General features: G+C 34.6%; 1 protein-coding gene across 1 annotated transcript in view; it reads left to right on the forward strand.

Annotated features, from left to right (window-relative positions):
- ZBBX (zinc finger B-box domain containing) overlaps positions 1-23,805 on the forward strand; it is a 100,903-nt gene that overhangs the window by 61,236 nt on the left and 15,862 nt on the right. The window contains exons 10-17 of the mRNA XM_087439444.1: positions 95-215; positions 6,453-6,562; positions 6,947-7,047; positions 8,198-8,277; positions 9,921-10,060; positions 14,977-15,284; positions 18,710-18,863; positions 19,633-19,749. Of these exons, the coding sequence (XP_087295570.1) occupies positions 95-215; positions 6,453-6,562; positions 6,947-7,047; positions 8,198-8,277; positions 9,921-10,060; positions 14,977-15,284; positions 18,710-18,863; positions 19,633-19,749 (1,131 nt within the window). The remainder of the gene's footprint in view (positions 1-94; positions 216-6,452; positions 6,563-6,946; positions 7,048-8,197; positions 8,278-9,920; positions 10,061-14,976; positions 15,285-18,709; positions 18,864-19,632; positions 19,750-23,805) is intronic.

The following is a 23,805-nucleotide window of genomic DNA, read 5'->3' on the forward strand; positions in this document are numbered from 1 at the left end:
GCCTCAAAAGTGGTGAGTTCTGTATCTTGAGAGAAGATGTGGTAATTTATAGATGAGGTTTCATTAATTATGCACATTACGTTTATTTTTATAGACTCATTGGAAGAATGTGAAGTACAAACTAATCTGAAAATTTGGAGAGAACCACTGAAGATTGAATTTAAAGAAGACAGTTTATCCTATATGGAAAAATTATGGCTTAAAAAATACAGGAGGTATTTTCTGAATTTTTGCATTATTAATGAGAAATATAAAAACTATTTATGTTCCTTGTGTGACATGCTTTTATTGTAGGAATTTTGTATGTGTTTTTCACATTTGCATAAATAATTTTAAAACAATATTAAATCCCTGTGAAGTTTCTACTGTTCTAATAAAAATTTTAATTCTATTTATGTATGTGATACATCATTAATTTAGAGAAATGAAAACATATGTGTGGGGAAAAGGCGTAAATAAGGCATGCAATTTAAGAACAATAGCAAAAATAATGTGATAAATGAAAGATTACTTTGAAGGAGTATTGCTGTCAGTTGTTTTACATTAGCCTAAACTTTTGAGGCTGTATTTTCCAAACCTACTTTTAAGTTAATTAGACTTTTAATTTTATAGTTTTAGTGATAGTATTCAAATATATTTTATTCAAAGACTACATTGTTAGATTCACCATTTCATAAAGCGTCTAAAAATTAAACTATTAAAATAGTAAACTACAACTATGACTGAGTACATTAGAGTCATTCATAATTTTACCATCCTTCAAGTTGTGTTGGGAGGTACTTTTAATGGCCATCAGCTGAGTTTGCTGTGTAACAGTGTCGCTCCCACTTCACTGTGCCTGTGAATCCCCGAGACACTGTGGTAAAATACAGATTCTTCTTCAGTAGTCTAGGTGGGGCCTGAGATTCTGCACTTGTGAATTTCTGACAGCTCCCAGATGATGCTGGTGTGGATAATGCTGCTCTCTGAACCACATTTTGAGAAATAAGGTGTTGGAGGACCTGTCTAGAATGTACCTGAGGAATAGTCATCAAGCCTTTGCTTCACCTTCAGTCATATGAAATGGCTCTGGAGGTGGCCCATTCCATCTCTGGAACATTCTGCCTGCTATAATATCTCCTAATGACCTGTAATCTGTTTCTGGTTGGTTTCTAAACTTGGCCATAATTCTACCAATTAAACCAATATGGAACAAACTGAAGTTCTCCTCTCCATGGCATTCACTTCAGATTTTTGAAATCAGCCCTCATGTCTCCCTTGAAGCCTCTGTGTGACAGGTGAATATCTACACCCCACCCCCACCTTCAACTGATTTTATGGCAGATTTTTTTCTTTTAAATTTTTTATTTTAAAATAAGATGTACAGAAGAGCTGCGAAATGGTATAAAGAATCCCCATATATCATTCATTCAGCTTTCCCTAATGGTAACATCTTACAGAACCATAGTGCATTTATCAAAACAAAGAAATTAGCATTGGTGCAATGTTATTAGCTAAACTACAGATTTTATTTGAATTTCACCAGCTTTTCTACTAACATCCTTATTCTGCTCTCAGATCCAATCCAGGATCTCACATTACGTTTTGTCACTTCTCCTTGTTCATTACAATTCCTTAGTCTTTCCTTTTCTTTCATGAACTTGACATTTTTGAAGAGTACTTGCCAGGTGTTTCATAAAATATACTCAACTTGGGTTTGTTTGATTTTTTTTCATGATTACATTAAGGTTGTACATTTTGAGGAAGAATACCACAAAAAGGATGTGCCCTTCTCAGGGTGTGATGTCACAGGATCATGTTGTCAGTGTGTCTTATTACCAGGATGTTAACCTTGAACACATGGTTAACACATGGTTAATGTAGTGGTCACTAAGTTTCTCCACTGTAAAATCACTCTTTTCCCGTTATAATTAATGTCTTGGTCCATTTGGGCTACTGTAACAGAGTGCCATAGACTGGGTGGCTTATAAACAACAAATATTTATTTCTCGGAGTTCTGGAGGTTGGGAAATCCAGATCAAGATACCGGCAGATTCAGAGTCTGGGGACAGCCTGCTTCCTGGTTCATGGATGGCCCTCTTTTCTCTGTGTCCTCACATGGCTCTCTCAGGCCTCTTCTGTAAGGGCACTGATCCTGTCATGGGGGCTCTGCCTTCACGATCTAATCGCCTCCATAGGCCCTACCTCTTAATGCCATCTCATTGGGTGATAGGATTTCAACATACGAATTTGGGGCCGGGGAGCACAAATATTCACATCATAGTAATTAAGAAATATTTTAGGGGAGATACTTTGAGATAATGTAAAATCTTGTTTTTCCTTACACTTTCACCACTAATTTTAGCGTTTATTAGTGGATTTTGCCTGCAGCAATTATTACTCTGCTGATCTGTTGGTGATTTTCTGTCTCCCTCATTTCTGCTCCAATTATTAATCTATTAGATTAATAAATTAATATAATTTACTGATAATTAATTCTTCAGGGAAGAATGTCCCTTCTCCTACTTTCATTTATTTATTCAATTGTTTATTTATGTGGACTCTTGATATTTGTTTTATTTTTTAGATTAATATGCAATAGTAGTGTTGTTTATTTTGTGGCTCAAATAGGTCCTGCTTAACCACTGAGTGCTCTGTCAGGTTGACTCCTCTGTCCTTTCAACCTATCCTTATCCTTTTTTATTTGTTGGTTGGTTTGCTTTGAACATCTCTTTATTTTTCTGGCACCCAAGATGCATTTCCCTGCACCAGGAATCATTTCTCCAAAGAATCCTTGTTCCTTTTATTGGAGAATGGTGTTCAGAAACCAAGATCTGCACTCTAGGTGTGCTCATTGCTACTTGGGTGTCACAGATTCTAGGCCTTCTCAGAGAACAGATCTAGGAAATACATGTATGTATACTAACCCAGTATACACATGCTTCTAAATTTATTTTTGTGCCTGTCTAACACAATATCTATTAACGTAAACACTTTATGAGTGTTCGTCGATGAGTTAAACTCACTTTATCTATGAGTTCACACTCATACCTCTGACTGCAAACCAGCATCACAAGGTTCATTTACATTCTTTCTTTGCTTATTTGTAGTTTCTTTCACCTACAGTGAGAATCCTGGCTCTCATTATCTATGATGTATTCATTAATTTATCAACTACTGTTTGTGTATATATATATACACATACAGTAGTTTCAGAATTGCTAACTAATATCACTGAGACACAAATTTACCAAAGATAGAGTATATTGTTTGTGTACAGTGCTTTATATCTTTAGTGTACGGTATCTGGCCTTTCGTGTCCTTCATTTAGCAAAATGCATTTAAAATTCATCCATGTTCTTGAGTTGATCGAAATCTGTTCCTTTTTATTGTGGAGTAGTATTTCATCATCATGATGTACAGTTTACGCATTCATGTGTTGAGGAAAATCCTGTTGATTTCTGGTTTTGACAATTATGACTAAATCTGTTGTAAACATTTGCAAATAGGTTTTTGTTTGAATATAAGTTTTTAATTCCCTGGGTAAATACCTGGGACTGGGATGGCTGGGTTGTATGGTAAGTGTATGTTTATCTTTGTGAGAAACTGCCAAACTATTTTCCAAAGTGACTGCACAGTTTTGCATTCCTTCCTGCCATGTATGAGAATTCTAGTTGCTCTCCATCCTTGCCAGCACCTTTTTTTTTTTAAATTTTTTTCTTTTGGTGGTCATTTTAGTAGGTACATAGTTGTATCCCATTGTGGTTTATGTGGCAGGGTTTTGAATTCATTCATGTACTATTCTGGTTATACCTATAGAACTACTATCCAAGTTGTTTCTATCTGTTTTAAAGCATGACACCCATAACAGTCCTTCAGGTGTGAAACTCAGTAGCATGTACCTCTCAATTGCCACTTTCTAGCTTAGGAATTAGTACATAAAAGTAATCCCAAAGTCACTTATCTTTTTTGGTGGCTGCCTTTCACAATGAGTTTTTTATACAGTAAAAGAAGCACAATTTTGTTATTAAATGACCACCATCATTTGTGCTTGGACAATATAAGAAGCTTTAATCACGGGCACGTGAAGTCCAGAGCTATGCTAAATATTCAATGTTGGCAAATTTCCTTAGTAGGGAAGAACAGTTAGTGAACATATTTACTAGGGTCTTATTTACACAGTTATTTTTTTAACAGTAATCAATTTTTGAGTTAATGCTGTATGCCTTAATTATGGATGCTAATGTACAGTAATCCATTTGCAATTCACAAGTTTGTGATACATTTCTGAGGCTGTGCTTCAGAAAAGTTTCCCCTGTTGATAACCAGGATCACAGTTTAGACTTTATTTTTGCCTATCACTATCATGTTTTATAATAGGCTTATAAATATATGATCCATTGCACTTTGTTTTTGAATTTCTTTTCTGATTTGGACAGTAATATTTTTTGTATTTTACCTGCAACCAATACATTAAGCGTTGATAGATCTTAATAGCAATCTTAATATCTCCAGTGGATCTTTTAAATGCTAGAAAAGTTTCAGCAAAGAGAGCATAAGATGTGGATTTAGAGTATTTTAAGGGTGGGTATTAGCAATGAGCTGATATTCCCACTCCAGTTCCCCTACTCTTCATTACGTATACTTCTCAAGTCTAGCTGATCATCAGAAGGACCCAGGGCAAGTTTTTAGAATACTGATTCCTTAACCCAATCCCAGACAGACCTAAAAGTCAGTGTTTTTAAGGAAGAGTATCAGACTCTGTATTTAAAGAAGATCTTTTATAGTGATTCTGATGCAAACAGCCTAACACTGGTTCACAGAATAAATTTAGAACCACTCATCACAACTTTCCTCAAGTGAATTGGTCAATGCTCAATAAATTTGTTTAAATTTTAAAAGAGAAAGATATGGTGAGATAATCCTATTCTAATGGATATTTTATCCTTTATTTATGTGCCATGATCCTTTAACGAAGCATTGGTGCGAAGGTCCCAATATCCAGAAGGCAAATTTAGTTCGTTGACTGACTAGCTGTTCATGGGCAAATCACTTAAGTTCTCTTGGTCCACATTTTCTCATCTGCAAAATATTGAGTTTAGAATAAACAATCTGTGGGGCACCTTCAGCTCCAACGCTTTATTATTTAGAGTCTTTGGTTCAGGGCTTCACTCATAAAATTGGTAAGTTTTCATTTCATGAAGAAGGAGCTTCTGGATAATAGTACGTTTATGTGTATGTATGATTGAATTTTTAGTACAGTATATCTGTGTCAAACTGGAAAGAGGTTTCTGGTGGCCAGGCACCAGTTTGTCTTTGACCTTTACTTTTTAATATTTTCCATCATTTAATTAAATTATGTATGTAAAATGACATGCTTATCAAATTACAAAGCTGAATAATATATAAATATTTTGGAGTGTTCTGATGTATACATTACATATATTGGGAAAATGCACATAGCCGTAGATTGCAGGAGATTATTAAATCTTTAGTGCCTTTGCAAATTTCAAAAGAGGCAATATTGAGTAATGATTAAGAACATGGACTTGGGGAGGCAGAGTGCTTGGGTTCAAATTTCTTTTCTGCGTTTACTACCTAAATGACTTTGAACAAGTTGGTTTACTTCTTTGTGCCTCAGTTTCCTCATCTGTAAAATTAAGATAATACTAGTGCTTATTTAATATTAAGATTTACTATCCCAAATTGGTTAGAACAGAGTCTGGTACATTTTAAATTTTGTGGATGTTGCCTACTAATGCCATTAAGAAGGCCCTGGCTTTTACGTGGGGACTCTGTGAGCTTGCATGGCCTAAGAGGGCTGTGCAGCTGTTTATATTCTTGGTTAAAAAGTGACTCCCCTCCCCAATAATTTGGAAATATCCTCTGGAACTAAATGCACACTCTTGACCTCTGAGAATTCCTGTGCTTTGTTGCCTTCCATGTGAGACATACCACATCAAACCTCATTGTAAATTGGTCGATAGATACCACAGCCAGAGCACCTTACATTCGTGTTGCGGGAGCCTATGTTATCACCCTATTGGCTTGGTGGAAATTTAGAAAAGTGTCTCTAGATTCCCTTAGAACTGATCAACATAATGCCAAGGGTGTGAAATACAATACACATTCATAAATTAGCTTTTTAAATAGCGTGATATGTTTCATGGACTCCATGTGGCTTTTGCAAGAACACTGAGTTCTCTTATAACTTTGATGTTCATCCTAAATGAAAAACAGTAGTATATGCAATTTAAAAATCTCGTGTGATGTTAATTTGATTTACAAAATTATTTTAGTAGATTAAGATTCTGTTATACAAACATACTTTTCTTCCGTAAATTAGAGATACAGCTATGGCTTCATCATTAATTTTGTAGACTCACTCGTTTGTAAAATAAATCAAGATCTTGTCTGGGCAAGTTTCAGATAGTGTATGTTAGTCTTTCAATTGCTTTTTTCTTGTTTTGTAGAACTCCACAGGAGCAACTTCAAAGCATGCTACTGGATACATTCACACCTCAATGTAAAACCCCTAGTGAGGCACAGTGTTCTCAGAATGAAAATGATGAAGATAGTGATGGTTAGTTCAGCCTTGATTAGATATTTTCAAATTTATTATTTCAAATTGTATACAGTAAGCATTAATCAGCATCTGCTTTCGGTTTTCTTTACTGTATCGTTCTCACCTGGACGATGTACCTTTTATCTCCAGGTCAAAACCATGCACACTCTTCTTGCCATCCTCTAGATTTACTTTGCCTTAATTTAAATAGTTTCATTTAAAAAATGAATGTTAAGAAAATGTATATTTTACTTGAACTGGGGAAATTGATATCATTTAAATTTTTGTGTGGATGCACGGGAGAACATTATTCTTTGATTGTTGGCCATGTTATTTGAAGATAGGAATTTATGAGGTAAGGTATGTTCTTTGGTGATATTATTTTCTAATCTTATTTCCTAGTTGAGGAGACCAAAATACAACACCCGGCTCTTTTTCTGCCAATAGAAGAATTAAAGATAGAGAGACCTGAATCATCTCTAAAAATAGTCGAACTAGATGATGTAAGTGCATAATGACCATTCATATTACTTAACAAACAGGAAATTCATAACATGTAGTTACAACTACATATTATTTTCAACAAGATTTTTTTCATAATTCAACAGCTTAATAGGAAATTTACAAGTGTTTAAATTGAAACATGCTGACAGGAATAAAATAAAGTACTATTTTTAATGTAGACAGTAAATTTGTGAGGTAAATTGATATTGTGTCATTTTTTAGGAAACATGTGGTATGGGAGATGGGAAGACATTTCACTCTTTTATAGAAAAGTAGTTTAGTGTTTGTTTAGTTCTTTATGTTAGGCTTTTTAACAAAGATTAGTCTCATTATATGGTATCTGTTTAATAAAATTTGTATACATTTAGTTTCCTGAATGTCAATTAATATTATTTTCTATTTAAAGGAAAAGTAGTATTAAGATGTAAGGGATTTAGTCTAGTTATGACTTGAATACAAACCTCTAGAAGACACCAACTAGAATCAGCTAGAGCTGGAGCCCGTCAGAGCCGTGACAAACTCAGTACATGTCTGACTGTCTAGTCATCCAGTAGCTGAATGTACACTTGTCCTCGATATTGCTCTGACTGTGATTGTCACAGAAAAAGACTAGCATGGAGGAAGTACCTTTTTAAATACTACTTTCTTCTTTAGGTTAATAGCTTCTGCTTTGTGTGTGTGTGCGTGTGTGTGTGTGCCTAGCAACATTTTTGTTTCTCCTCTGGATAAATTTAAGGTATTGAACAAATAAATACGCACACACATGCATATATATGTGTGTGTGCTTGTCATTAAATTGATGAGAAGGTAAGCTTGTAACATGCTGACCAGAGAACTGACAACTGAAAACTGAAAATGTCTTCGTCGCTAATCTATTTGGCACTTAGTGGTTACATAACAAAACATAAGTTGTTATTGTTGGTGCTGGATATGATAGTAATGATAAAGTGACTGACAGCAAATGCCCTCAACAAATACCTAATGAATTTATTTAGTTCTCCTAGAACTCATGTTCTATGGCATATAGTGAGAGAGCTCATGACATTAATTGTGGGAAGAAAATTCTCTACATATTGCCTACAAGTTAGCTGGTTAACGTATAATAAATTTATTGAACATACTAACATTATACAACATGCATTTAATAAGACTTATGAAGAGGAAGTTAAAGATCCAGGAAACTTCGTGCCTTACAACGTTGAGTTAGCTGATGCAGACAGTCAGCAAAGGTAAGATCTTTCTAATTCACTTTTGATGCTAATTAAAAACTCACAGAAAAAACAACTCTCTCTTTAAGAAATTCATGATGTAAAAAACATGTGACTTTAATGTTAGAAGATATTTTACTTAAGCCATGTTTAAATTTGTGTTCAATGTTGCCGATATTTGTCCACATTCAATAGTTGGAAAATTTTCTATAATAATATGTTTATACTCTTACCTAATATCTGGATTATTTAATAGATGGTTATGGATTTAGGAATTATTATTTGAAACAGCTGACCGTATCTGGTGTATTTCATAGGAGCTTTCTTCTTTTCTCCAAAGATACTCTTTGGATTTTCCTTACTTTAGTTTGCTATGAATCCTAAATAAAACAGGTATATTAATGATTAGGTTGAGAGACAAAAAGAGCTCTCCAACTACAGATGACTTCCTATTATCTTCACAGTGTGATAAATTAAATAAATGAAGTATAGTGGTTCACTTTGTAACTTTTTTTGTAGAATTTTGTCATTTCCAAAAATAAAATAATGTCTAGTTGTGTTTGTTAGTAATGTTAAAAATTGCTCCAAGTCCTCTTTGCTGTTGAAACTTCAGCTAGGATTTCAGCTGTTTTGACCACAAAGTATTGAATTGGGTAAACAGCAAAATGAAGTTCCTATTAAGTAGCCCCTACACCAATTCTTTGTTTATATATTCAGGTCAGCCTAGGCCTCTGTCAGCATTTTCGAACAGCAGTGGGCTTAAGTGATACCCTTGAACTCAAAAAGCCCCATGTTTGGACATATAGACCCAGATATCTAGCAGCAAGTGTGCTTTGGCAGGAGACAAATTCTGGTCAGTAGATTAGAGGTTTGTGTCCACTACTATATCCCGAAGCTCTCTAATTTGATACTTTTATATATCTTATCTCAAGTCTTTGCTTTGACCTCCTAACCGTGTATGGTGTTAGAGAAGGCAGAAAAAGTTACTGATGATGGTTTGGCAATAGTTTTGCAGCTCAGGTTTGAAGGTGCCCATAGAACTTCTTTTCTAAGAAGAATCATAAAGGATCATAAGTGACAAAAGAGGACCTTTCTGGTTAAAGCATAATCCATGAGTTTTTATGATGGTACTGTAGAGCTTACAGAAGTATGAGGTATTATTAAATCTATTATTCAATTCATAGAAAATCTTATTTATAATTATGCTTGTATATAGTAATCATCATGCAAAACTGAAACATAAATACCACATACGACTTTTTAGCTCTTATAGTTCATTGGTGAACAAATTAGAAGTTTATTTAAGTAATACAATTTTGATTTCATCGGATTTAAATAAGCTTGAACGATAACTCTACTTTTAGAACAAAGAATATAAGAAGCCAAACTTATTTTGGAATGATTTGAAAAAGAAACCTTCAATTGAAATTTTCCAGTTAATCAGATTCTGCCCGGGTGCCTATTTCTTTTACATCCATAACACTGTTTAGTTACTTGTAGTTTAGAATGTGTCTGCAGTAAGGTTAAAACAAATATTAAATTAATATGAATAACCCTGTTCCTTTAAGGTTTTACTATATTTGTTTTGATAAGCTGGGACTTTTTACTTTTTTTAGTATAATTTCTTTAAATTCTATTCTTTTGCTTGTCCCTAAACATGAAAGTTGCACATTTCACGATTATCAGAATAGTTTTCTGTATGAAAATGACATCCGTCAACCTCATGTTTTCACCAAGGGAAAAACAGACCTCTTACATCTTCATCTGAGCAATAGCTCTTTGTATGGTAAAGATAACTCAAAAGGTAACTTTTTTTCTTTTTGCTTAATATTGTTAACAATTAATGTTGGTAATTCAATGAAACCAATAGAGTATTGCAGTATACAAAAGATTTGCCTATTATGCTGTTCATTGTAAATCCAGAAAATTTAGTAATCAGAAGAAAATAGGTTGAAAATATATAGTTTTCTAGAAAATACTCTTTTTAGTCAATGGACAACAGTGTTTGTATTTGGAAGAAAAAGCAATCAATATAGGTCTCTCTAAAAGTTATTATGGACTGAGCTAGCATTTAAAAGATTACATGGATGAACTTTTAGTGACAAAATTCTGATTGGTACCCTGTTGCCTTCCCTTGCATTAAATCTTTCCCTAAAATATTCCAATTTGATGTAGTATTTCACATAAGTGATAAAACCAAAATAAAACAAATCATCTTGTTTATATATCTACATTGCTATTACTAGTAGTTCTCTTGGGATCTATAGATTAGAATGCTGTGTGCAACTATCTGGTTTCAATTTCCAGATGGTAAGATCGTCATTTAAAGACAGTCACAGCAAAGTATACTGGCCTGGGAGTCAGCTGTTGTTTCCATTTCTGCCTTACATCACTGTGTGACCTTGGATATGTCACTTACTTGTTTAGATGTCATTTTCCTAGGTTACATATAGGAACTAGATTATTTCCAATTTGCCTTTCAAATATCATGTTTGATATACTTAGGATTTTCAGAAAAAACAGTAAATATATCTTATGTGAAGAATTTGAGAAGTACTAAGAGAGCATTGTTTAAGATACTTGTAAAATTGATGATTGCCTTCTAATTGGGTAGTAGCTGGTAGAGAACAGTGATTTGTGGTAATTCTGCTGGTTTTGACATCTTCAACTACTAAGCCTCTAAATCATTTTGACCCACTATGAACGATGCCCACATGGGAACTAGGAACTTTACAGGGCTCCAAATCTAGTCCAGAGGTATTTTTTGACCTACTTGGAGTATGGTATTCCAGTTGCCTTTGGGAAAATGGTGAACATAAATGCCCGTATAAGTGTGACTTTAAAGATAGTTAATTTTTTCAAATAGACTTTATTTTTTAGAGCAGTTTTAGGTTCGTAGCAAAATTGAGCAGGAAGTACAGAGTTCCCGTATACCCTCCGCCCCCTCAAAACCATAGTTTCTCCTCCTCAATCAACATCCCAAACCTGAGTAGTATATTTGTTGCAATCAACAAATGTACATGACACATCATTATCACCCAAAGCCCGTAGTTTACACGAGGGTTCACTCTTGGTGTTGTACCTTCTCTGGGTTTAGACAAATGTATAATAACATGTATCCACCATTATAGTACAAAACAGAATTGTTTCACTGCCCTAGAAATCCTCTGTGCTCTGCCTTTCATACTTCCCTCCCCTCTAACCCCTAGCAACCACTGATCTTTTTACTAGCTCTATAGTTTTGCCTTTTCCAGGATGTTATATAGTTGGAATCATACAGTATGGAGCCTTTTTAGATTGTCTTTTTTCACTTAGTAATATGTATTTAAGGTGCCTCTGTGTATTTTCATGCCTTGATAGCTCATCTTTTTTTTAGTGCTAATAGTATTCTGTTGTCTGGACTTACCACAATTTATTTATACATTCACCTACTTAAGGACATCTTGGTTGCTTCCAAGTTATGGAAATTATGAATAAAGCTGCTATAAACATTCACATGTAGGTTTTTGTTTGGACATAAGTTTTCAGCTTGTTTGGGTAAATACCAAGGAACATGACTGTTGGATTGTATGGTAAGAGTACGTTTAGTTTTCTAAGAAACCGCCAAACTGTCTTCCAAAGCAGCTGTGTGACTTTGCATCCCCCCCAGCAATTAGCGAGAGTTTCTGCTCTCCACATCCTCGCCAGCATTTGGTGTTGTCAATGTTTTGGATTTTTGCTGTTCTAATAATTGTGTAACAATATCTCGTTGTTGTTTTCATTTGCAATTCCTTAATAACATATGAGGTTGAGCATCTTTTCATGTGCTTATTTACCTTGTAATATCTTCTTTGATAAGGTATCCATTAAGGTCTTTGGCCCAGTTTTTAATTGGGTTGTTGGTTTTTTTTACCGTTGAGATTTGAGAGTTCTTTTGTATATTTTGGATAACAGTACTTTATCAGATATGTGTTTTGCAAATATTTTGCCCCAGTCTGTGGCTTGTCTTCTCATTGTCTTGGCAGTGTCTTTCGTAGAACAGAAGTTTTTAATTTTAATGAAGTCCAGCTTATCAGTTATTTCTTTCATAGATTGTGTCTTTTGTGTTGTATCTTAAAAAGTCTTTGCCATATCCAAGATGATCTAGATTTTCTCCTATGTTCTAGGGGTTTTATAGTTTTGCATTTTACATTTAGATCTGTGATCCATTTTAAGTTAATTTTTGTGAAGGATGTAAAGTCTGTGTCCAGATTCATTTTTTGGCATGTGGACAACTAGTTGTTCCAGCACTATTTGTTGAAAAGACTGTCTTTTCTCCGTTATATTGCCTTTGCTCTTTTTTCAAAGATCAGTTGACTACATTTATGTGGATCTATTTATGGATTCTCTATTTTGTTCCATTGATCTATTTTTGTATACTTTTGCTAATACCTCCCTGTCTTGATTGCAATAGTTGTATGGTAATTCTTGAAGTAGTGTAGTATCAGTCCTCTGACTTTGTTCTATTCCTTCAATATTTTGCTGGCTATTTTGGGTCTTTTTCCTCTCCATATATACTTTAAAGTCAGTTTGTCAATATCCACAAAATAACCTGCTGGGACTTTGATTGAGATTGCATTGTATTTATAGATCAAGTTGAGAAGAACTGACATCTTGACAATATTGAGTCTTCTCATCCGTGAACATGGACTGTCTCTCCATTTATTTGGTTCTTGTTTGATTTCTTTCATCAGAGTTTTGTAGTTTTCCTCATATAGGTCTTGTACATATTTTGTTAGATTTATACCTAAATATCTCATTTTTGGGTGCTAATGTAAATGGTATTGTGTATTTAATTTCAAATTCCAGTTTTTCATTGTGGGGCATATAGGAAAGTGATTGATTTTAGTATGTTGACCTTATATCCTGAAAACGTGCTAAAATTGCTTATTAGTTCCAGGAGTTTTTTTGTGTGTGTGTGTGTAGATTCTTTGGATTGTCTACATAGACAATCATGTCATCAAAATCAGGTTTATTTCTTCCTTCCTAATCTATATACCTTCTATTTCCTCTTCTTATTTTATTGTATTAGCTAGGACTTCCAGTAGGATCTTGAAAAAGAGTGGTAAGAGGGGACATCCTTGCCTCATTCCTGATCTTAGGGGTGAAGCTTCTAGTTTCTCACCATCGAGTATGATGTTACTACAGGTTTTTTATAGGTAGTCTTTATCAAATTGAGGAATTTGTTGAGCCTGTTGATGTGGTGGGTTCAATTAATTGATGTTTGATGTTGAGCCAAGACATCTAATTTTTATGACTTGACAGAGCTTCCAATTAATAGACTAAATGATACCTATACTTTCTGCGTTGCATTTTAAACATTATTAAAAGGCTGTTTTGTAAGTTTTTCAACAGCAATGGATCCTAATAGTGGAATTTTGCAATCTTGCAAAAATATTATAGAGGTTAGTTTTAGACATTTAAATATAAGAAATGGCATCTATTTCTACCAAAAAAATCAGAAAATTTCTGTTCAAGTTTAGAAGGAAAGCACAGCCTTATAATGGGAGTTTCACTAAGTTGAATACCCTTTATAAAATTTTTCTTATAAAAGTGTTTCTCTGACATACAAGTTATTGCATTTCTCACAGTATTTGTGCAATTTAAGAGGTGATAGTTGTTAGAAGTGGAAGTTCTAAATACTATGTGTAATTGCAGAATTATATAAACATTTGATTTCAACAAGTAAGTCTTTTGGGCTGCAAGGCATAATTTACATCGCTAGAGACTATTTTAGTCATAGCCTCTACTATTTTAGATGGTCTATTTTTAGAGAGAAGATGTTTATATTGGAAAGAGAATAGGGATAATCAGATGAAGCAGTATTCTATCTGGATAACGGTATACATATTTTTATTTTAATTGAAAGCAATATGGTACAAAAATTTTTAAAGAATTTTCCGTCTTCGGAAAATTTAGACCAATGTTTGACAACCCTGGCTGCACATTATAATCACCTGGAGAACTTGGAGGCAAAAAAAAGAAACAACAAAACAATGCTTGAGTCCCACTGCCAGTGTCTGATTTAATTGGTTTGGGGTCAGGCTCATACACTGACAATTTTAAACAGTACCTTCAGATGATTCCATTGTGCAGCCAGGTTGAAAACCAATGATCTAAACCAAGTGATTTATTTAAAGGAGACTTAATGAGGTGGGTGACTAATATAATCTTGCTCATTTCATAGCTTTCCAGAGGCAGGTGTCCCAGCTTAGTCATTTTCTGCGCCCCTAACTGCTGCTGCTCTTTCGTCTGGCGGATTGCCCTCTGCCCTCTCCTCATCACTAGGCGTCATAAGGAAAAGAAGTAAAATGTGGAAACAAGGTTCCCTCTGCATTATTTCTCATAAATTGCTGTTGTAAAACTTGAGTGGGAGAGGGGTAGGAAAGTGGGAATTGAACCACAGGCTGAAATAAAAGTTTGCGTCAATTTCAAGATTTCATTACAAAACAAAATCTTGCCTCCTTTCATTAGTCTAACTCCCTTAGGTTTGAATGTATATATGAGTAAACTATGATTATCATTTACGAACATAAACAGAGTAAAAGCATTTTAACACTGAGAACTCAGTAAAGAAATGTTGATAAAATACTGTTTGTTGGTAAAGATTTACACCACAGAACTTTTGGTTTATGAACAGTTTAATCAATTTATTTGCTTAAGTTTATTTATTTAACTTCTATAAATGTGTGTTTTCAACAGCAGGAACTTCAAATACAGATTTTGACGTCATTGTGGATCCTTATGTTAATTCTCCTGCCGTTGAAAAATTAGGAGAAAGCAGCTTTTTGGGAAGAAATTTCAGAGAGCAAAGTACAGATGTAGAAAGTAATGAAAAGTCTGATGATTCCTGCATATCACTTGGGAGCAAGAATTCTTTGCCAAATGTAGATTTAGAAAAACCTTCCATTAAGGAGAAATTATCTCAAGACGTCAAAGAATCCTCGGAATTTAGCAATCTGCATGAGAGGCCAAACTTTGAAGATTCTAAAACTACAGAGCCACCACTGGTAAATCTCTATTATGTTTATTATATTAAAAATTTAATAAGAAACATCATAAAAAATTTCATATTGACACAATATATTCTTAACTGTTACTTCCTGTTGAAATTAAAATGTGCTACCTTGTATTATCACAAGATAGTTGAAGAGTGACTCAAATGGGAAAGAATGTTGATGACTATGAAACAAATTCTGATATGGTAAATGCCGTTATAACTTATAGTTTTCTATGAAAAATAATACTTTAAGGCCCACCTCATGCACCATGGTAAGAGTGCTGTTACTTTTCTAAATGAAATTCATTATTATGAATAATTTAGTATAAGAAATCCTTTCTAGCTTTTTACTGTATAGTCACTGGTTAAAATGAAATGAATGCACATCCTGGTAGATAGAACCTGGTAGATAGAACCAGCTTAATGTCAGTATAAGGTTTAAAAGATAATTCTTGAAAGAATATGAAGAAATAGGGGTGTAGTTTTTGTTTCTTCTTAGAGGAAAAAAGGGGTAAAGTAGCTCATTATTGCACTGCTGCCAAATTTTAAAACTATATTTGAATCTCTGTTCTATACTAAAAATCTTAGGTAATCATGATTATTAATAATAAATGATTTGGAAATTGGACAATTCAAATGTTAAATTTTTTGGAAATTGGGCAAGTCAAATATTTTAACAACCCTTTAAATTCATTTGCAATGAATCTCTGTGACTAAACCGAAGGTGGGACCAGAAAAGTAGAAGAATGAATACTTGAGCTGCTGCTACTTCTGCCTGGGGGCTTGGATCTCCATGCCCACTTTGTGACAGGTCTTGTTCCTTTTTGAAGTAGGACACTGGAACTGAGATCTCTGCAAAAAACTTAGATCCCTAAAGTCTGCTCATTAAGGGAATACACTAGGAGACGTACTCACAGGTGCAACAACGTGAAAGGAAAAGTATGTCTGCAGGTGATCTGGGCCAAGTCAATAAACATCTTACCTGAAAAATGGAAATCTTGGGCTTTCATTTAGCGTAGATTTAGAATTTGAATGTACATTTCTTGCTCAGAATCTCCAAGCCAAGGAATTCCCAATAATGTTAATCCATGTCAATTGATATCCTGACGTATCTGGCAAAAGTAAATCCCAATCCCTTCTAGAAAGACATTCCCACAATTTAGCCAATAGTAGAGTCCCCACAACAAAGCCCCACTGCAGATGGGCTGTTCTCCTCCCTCCTCCAGTGGAGAAAACAATTGATCATAGAAGGAATTTCTACAAACAGAACAAATGAGAATTCTAATTTTCTAGTTTCCCCAGGGCACCATGAAGAGGTGACGTCTGCATATGCAGTGTGCCGGGTTATAGGAGAGGAATCCTGAGCATGTGGAACCCACTTCTTTTATATGGCCATCAGCCTGCCTGACCTTTGCCCTACGGGGAGACTTTATCTTCTGTAACCTAATAAAAGGCATTTAGCAAAAACTCACAGATACGTAATCTGTGATAATTCATATAATGGACAACAATGTGGCAGTTAAAATGGATGAAATAGAACTACTTTTATTAACATGGATACATCTCAAAAACATGTTAAAATTTAAATGTAAAAGAATATGTAAAGTATAAGTCTGATAGCATTTTTGGAAAATTTAAGACAATTGTAATATTTTATGGATACACTCAGATGTTAATAAAAGTCAAAAACATGCACTGGAATAGAATATGTCAACTTCAATGCAATGATACAACTAGCTGTATTTACAAAGTCTAATATATATATATTTTGGTATAGAATCTTTTAAATTACCTATATTAAATTGTGTACTCAAGTTATATTATGTGTTGTACATATCTACATATTTAAAGTATTTCATAATTAAAATTGAAATGTTAAAAAGCTGCTAGTCATATCTTGATCCCTGATACTATTATAGTAAAAAACAAGTGTAAATGATTATATCATGGAGCCCAGTGCTTTATACACAGTGGTAGAATCTACTTTCTTTTCATCCCTAATGACTAGACATAAACTGTTTTTAATCTCCTCCTTTCGTAGTAGAAGCCATTCCCTAAGCAGAAATTACTTAGAAATCTGTCGTGCTCCAGTAGAAAATTCAAGAGTGCATAGTAGGGGCAATTTGGCGTTACTTGACTTCCAAATTGAGTGCAAGAAAGTTCATTTTGCGCTTCATTTTCAGAAATTGAGTTCTCCATGACGGTGGAACTGCCCATGGAATGAAGCGCTGACTTCTAGAGCAGCAGCAGTGAGGTCGGGTCAGTGCCAGGAAGAACCTGGACTAGTCAGGGGCCCTTGGTTCTGGTTGTGAAACTACTAATAGTTAACTTTGTGAGTTTGGGAAAAAAACAAACCCACTCTCACAGTTCTTATCTGTCAACCAAGGCTTTAAAAAACCTTTTCAAATTTGTAATTGTCTAATCCAAATATGAGCTCCACTAGAGCTGAAGAGGTTCTGTGAATTCACAATCAGTGTCTGGAGAGCCAGTGAAGATGTCAAGAGTAGAGTAGAGTTAGATTTGTTTTTGACAGAACTGCTTTATTGATCACTAGCTTGGTGTTGTAATATTTTATCATTTATATGATTTATAAATTTGAATTGAGTTATAGTAATTTTCTTTGTGTTGGTTACCCCCTTGACACACTGCATTTGGGAACTGATTAGATCCATTAGGGAACTGTTAAATACTTATAGCCACTCTGATTATATTTTAAGCCCATCTAGAGCTCTCATGTCTGAGTCTCTAATCTGTTTCCTACTAGACACATGTGTTGTTTTAAATCCCATTTATATTCTTCCCTGGGATGAAAGCATGTCAAAAAATGAATTCATAGGGTAGTGGAATCAGCCTAGACTCCAAATGAGCCATATGTATATTCAAAACCTAGGTCTGCTAGTTTCCAGCTATATAAACTTTACAAATTACTTAGCTTGCTCTTGCCTGTTTCCTACTTGTATATTTGCTTCACAGTGAGTATTTTGTTAACTTGGATTTATGACCATGGTCAGATCAGATTTGTTCCCATCGGTATTTTACTTTCATCTTTGAAATTATTTTATGTATAGACAAAGACACTAGTTCAAAAGCACAGCATATGAGAGAGACTCTATTTTTCAGAATAATTTATGTGCAAAGACACTGAGGGAAGAAAATAAAGGAGAGAAAGGAGAAAGAAAAACTTTGTTTCATGAACTTCTCTCCTCCTTAGATTGGTGGTAGCTTTCAGATAATTAATGTAATAATTGTGGTTTACACATTTTTCGGAACCTACTCTATGTAAATGTTGTATTATTTATGTCTCCACTACTGGAACCTAAACCTGATGAGGGCAGAATCCATGTCAAGAACACAGTAGGTGTCAATGAATGAATGTGCTGCTTTGTGTTGATGAGATAAAATAAACTTAATGCTGTTGAATATTTTGTTTCCTAGTTGTTACAAGAAATAGCCCTCAGAAGTAAGCCTATAACTGAACAATATCAAGGACTTGAAAGATTCCTTGTTTTTGATAAAAATGAAAGACTCAACTTACTTCCTTCTCATAGCTTAGAATGCAGCTGTTCCAGTACTAGGATTTCAATTGCAGGTAAATTCAGACATGAAATCAGGTGGCCTGTGGACCAACCTAACAGTTTTCCCACACATTTTTTTTAAACCGTTTGTCCTCATCTTAGGAAATACTGGGCAATTCTGTTCAACGAATAAAATCATTTTCTTCTTCACTAGCTGAAATTATTAATCCTGCGTGAGTTGCCACATATTTGTATTTAAGGCTACTATCAGAATGTGAGAGAATATGACTGACTGTAATGAGACTGGGAGAGATTATTTTTAGAAATATATCCCTTATAAATTATAACATAGAAATTCTTTGAATGACTTTATTAACTTTTAAGTATTGTATGAGGATTCTTAAATGCCATCTTAAAAGCAAATCTCAACATCTCAGGATCTGTGAGCTTTCTGAGACATACCTGTAATTTCCTTTTGAAAGTTAGGTCTTGGTGTCACCTCTATTCTTAGGTTTGCTGTGTATTCAAATGTGTTTATTTGTGTACAAACTATTATACTTTATGTTATATTGTTATTTATTTTTAAAAATATTTGTTTCTGTTTAAACATCTGTGTGTAATATCTTTGCAGAGTTTATTTTTTCTTTTTATTAAGCTATGTGAGTCTAATGGTTTTTATTGTATAATTATGAGATTTTTGTCTTTCATAATATATACCTCACTGTTATAAATATTCTTTAATTAGCTAAATATTATCCAGTAAAATGATAAATATAATAAAGCAACAACATGGAGTTTTCTCTTTTTTAAAATTTGTATTATTTGACCATTTTTCCATCTTAGGGGACAGAGAATGGATCCCAGACCATAGCATAAGTACGTATGCTGAGGACAGAGTTGCCCTGGGTGTTCTGCAGAAAGCCCAGAACCCGTCATCAAGTAGAACTCAGCAGAAGACAGGTAAGAGTGGCTAGAGGCCCCAGAGCATTCTGGTGGCTTACTTTGTTTATTAGTTTGTTTCTTAGCAGTTTATTAGGCACCTGAAAATTAGCTTTTGCAGTTTCATAATGTAAACTTATTCATTTTAACTGTCCTGGACTTTTCTTCCTAAACCAAAAAACCAGGAATAGTCCTTACCGTATTCTCCTCAAAAACATGAGTTACGGTCTTAGTTATTTTCTGTAACAATGTTTTAGGAATAATATTTTCAAAGCGTAGCTCAAGATATGGTGTATATTTTGAACAGTACTTATAAAATACATACTCACTTTCATTACAATCTCAGCAAACAGTGTATTTATACTAGATTTTGCATAGTCTTCCACTTGGTTCATATTATGATCACACATAGGAATTTGTGAAATGAATGGCTTAGGTTAAGATTCGGGCTTATAGCTGTGGTTAAGACACCTCTAACCCAATGCTGAATCTGTTAATGCTGGAATCTTGATTTCAGTTCATTAACTCTATTCTCTAACCAAAATAATCTCAAGATTATTTTGTCTACAGGATAACTCTTTTGACATGTTGATTGCTCATTGTAATGTTTTCCCAGTGAGTGTATGCAGAGAATTTTGACATCATTAAAATCAGCAGTATTATTAGGTCGTTATTGTTATCCAATAATACCTGCTAAAGTAGGTTTGCTTTATGCTGAATTTCATATGTAGTTGCAGTAGAATACTGAGGAATTGAGGCAGTTCAACACACATGTGTTGAGTATGTTGACTCTGTGCTGGGCTGTGGGGGAAAAGGGATGCATAGGTCATTTTCCTGATCTCGGGAGCTCATGGTTTAAGAGGAACACTTGATAAACGGGGCTATTTGCCTGCGTTTGAAGGCCATCTTCAAGCCAGAAATTTAATTACATATGATTTTTCCAAATATGTAAGATTTATATTTCTCTCTTTGCCCTAAATCCTATGATTAAAACTCCTTGTCTAGCTTAGATTCTTTCCATATGCATTTATGTAGAGAATCTGTCAGATTTAAAAGGTTTTTTTAGTGAAAAAATCATCCATTTATGATGAATGTTTTTTGGCTCTATAATTAGGTACCTATTCTCACATAAATGTTTAGAGCAGCTTCAAAAATTCTGGATGCTTCCTTCTGAGGCAGTCAAAGGAACTGTTTTAAGTCACTATAAGTGGATGAAAACAAGTTCACATGCATGCTACGAGAAATTTGTAACTAAGACAAATCTTGATAAATAAGTAGCCAAATGCCTTTAAGTATCAACTTGGAGTGATCAGTTGAAATCAATAATTTACTATAAAAAACATTTGTAGGTGCACCTACTTTAGGCCAGGCACAGCCAGACACTGGGGGTACAAAATGAGCCCTCACCTCTGTAGCCTGAGAGCTTGGAGTCCAGTGCAGAGGTTCTCAAAGGCCAATGTGAGCATCATCACCTGGGAAGCCCGTTGTCATGAGGATTTCTCCACCTCACTCAGAGATTCTGATTCATTAAGGCTGAGATACGGTCCAAGAATTTGCATTTGTTTTATCAACAACTTCATGTTATGCTGATCCAAAAATCAGACTTGAGAAGACTGCTATATAGATATGTAAACATTTAAATTACACTTTAATAATAAAGTTTTATAAAAGGAATGTGAGTAATATACTTTTGGAGATTGATAGGTAATTAATGATAGTATATGAGATCAGTTATAATCCAGGTAAGGACCTGTACAGTCTTTTAGGAATGGAGATGGTAAAATAATTGCTTTGCCATTGAAAAGTATAGATATGCAAGGTGTTAGAGACTAAGTGACATTTCAGCTGAATCTTAAAGAATTAATAAGATTTACCAGTTAGGGGCAGTGGGAAATGACTTTCTGGACAGAGGTAGTGGCCTGAAATAAAAATAAAAATTTCCTGGCTATATCACAAGTTATAGAAATCTTATATTCTGAACTGATGCCAGTATATAAAGGAATTCCTGTTTCTGTAAGATTTTTATGTTTGTGAATGTAAAAACATGATAGATGTGAAATGTGTGTGTTTAGCAGCATCTGTTGATTCTCCCCACCCCTGCCAAACCTACTCCTCCCCACCCCATCTTCCTGTCTCTGTATGACACAGTCATCCAAACATTTGTAAGTCTGAAACCTGGGAGTCATCATGACTCTCTGGTACCCACCACATCCTATTCATGCCTAAATCCTGCTGATTTCAGTTCTGAAATTGATCCCAAATCTAACCACTTCCATCTTTATTGCTCAAGAGGAGCCCAAGCCAGTTGTCCATCATCTCTCACTTGTCTCTCATTTTCACTTATGCCTCTCTCTAAAACATGTTGCTATGATTAATTTCCATCATATTCTACTGCTTTTAGTCAGTGAGTGAATTGTTTATATTTATAGTCATAAAATTGTTTATAATTTATAGGGAATGAATCATATTTTCTGTAAACTTAAACCATAAATTGTGTCTTGTCAATCTCCTGCTTAAAAGCATTCCGTAGTTTCTTATATAAGATAGAAAAAAACTTATATTCTTTATCATGCATCACACAGCAGTACTTGAGCTGGCCCTGCCATCTCTCCTAAACCACATCTTCTCCCACACTGCAGCCACGCTAGCTTTCTCTCTGTTCTCAGGCCACACCCTTACTTCTTAGCTTTAGAATTAGCTCTTCCCTCTGATCTAGGATGCTCTGCAGCCTCGCTCTCCATCTTCACACCGTTTTTCATATAATTGATTCTTTCCTGTTATTCCATCTCAGCCCAGATGCTGCCTCCTTAGAGAGGCCTTCTGAAACTGCCCTCTCTAATGCTGGTGTCTTGAGTCCCTCAATCACATTTACTTTCTTGCATCTTTCTCATAGAAGCTATCATTAGATGAAATTCTTTTGTTTACTTAGTTATTTTTTGCTCGCCCTACCTTTGATTGGAATGAAAGCAAGAACCTAACCTGTCCCGCTCATTGTTGTATCCTCAGTGATGGAACCCAGCCCGGTACATTGTCAGCGCTTAGGAAGTGTTTGTGATGAGTGAAGCAGGATAGCAGGACTGTGTGTTAGTTTGGAGCGCAACTTGAACGGAGGGGCAGAGTCTCTCATTCACTTCTGAATACCCTGATCCTGACACAGTGCCTGGCAGTTTTAGGATTTGACAAATGATTTTAAAATAAAATCGGATTGGGTATTAATTCATAGGTTCTTAGAGTTGGAGGGTATTTAAGACGTCATTCTGTCCAACTCCTTAATTTTATATGTGAAATATGAATTTTTATGTCTCAGGTCACAGGCTGGCTTCTAATTCAGTAAGAGTAGACAATAAGTTTCTTGCTTCTCAGTTTAGTGTTCTCTCTACCAAACCGTGCTGCTAAATAAAATTTCCATATATGGATCAAGAACTCTTAGAAAATACATTTTTGGGGGCCGGCCCTGTGGCTTAGCGGTTAAGTGCGCACGCTCCGCTGCTGGCGGCCCGGGTTCAGATCCAGGGCGCGCACTGACGCACCGCTCCTCTGGCCATGCTGAGGCTGCGTCCCACATACAGCAACTAGAAGGATGTGCAACTATGACATACAACTATCTACTGGGGCTTTGGTGGAAAAATAAATAACTAAATTAATTAATTAATTAAAAAAAAAAAGAAAATACATTTTTATTTTTTGTGTATAAATTCTGAGTAAATTACACAGTGGAGAAAGAATATCAAAAGACAAAAATATTTTGCAACCTTTATTCAGGGATAAAATATTGGGTCCTTTGATCAGAATGTTTTGTTATTAGAACACTGTGCAAAAGGCATGTTGCTCTGCTTATGTTTCATCTAATTTTAATGTTTATATTTAGAATTGCAGTAACAATTATTGTTGTATTAAATACTATTCAGTGAGTGATTCATATTTTTCATGTCCTTATCAGCATTCTTATGCCCATTAATGTAACCCAAAGCACGCTTCTATTTTATCTTCCCAATATTTGGCACGGTCTCATTAGTAATCATAGAGCATGTATATTCTTTAGCTAATACCAAGGACAATTTCTTTTGCTATATTTAG

Source organism: Ceratotherium simum, chromosome 15 (genome assembly GCF_057802395.1).
Source record: "Ceratotherium simum simum isolate JZ-2026a chromosome 15, ASM5780239v1, whole genome shotgun sequence".
NCBI lineage: Eukaryota > Metazoa > Chordata > Mammalia > Perissodactyla > Rhinocerotidae > Ceratotherium > Ceratotherium simum.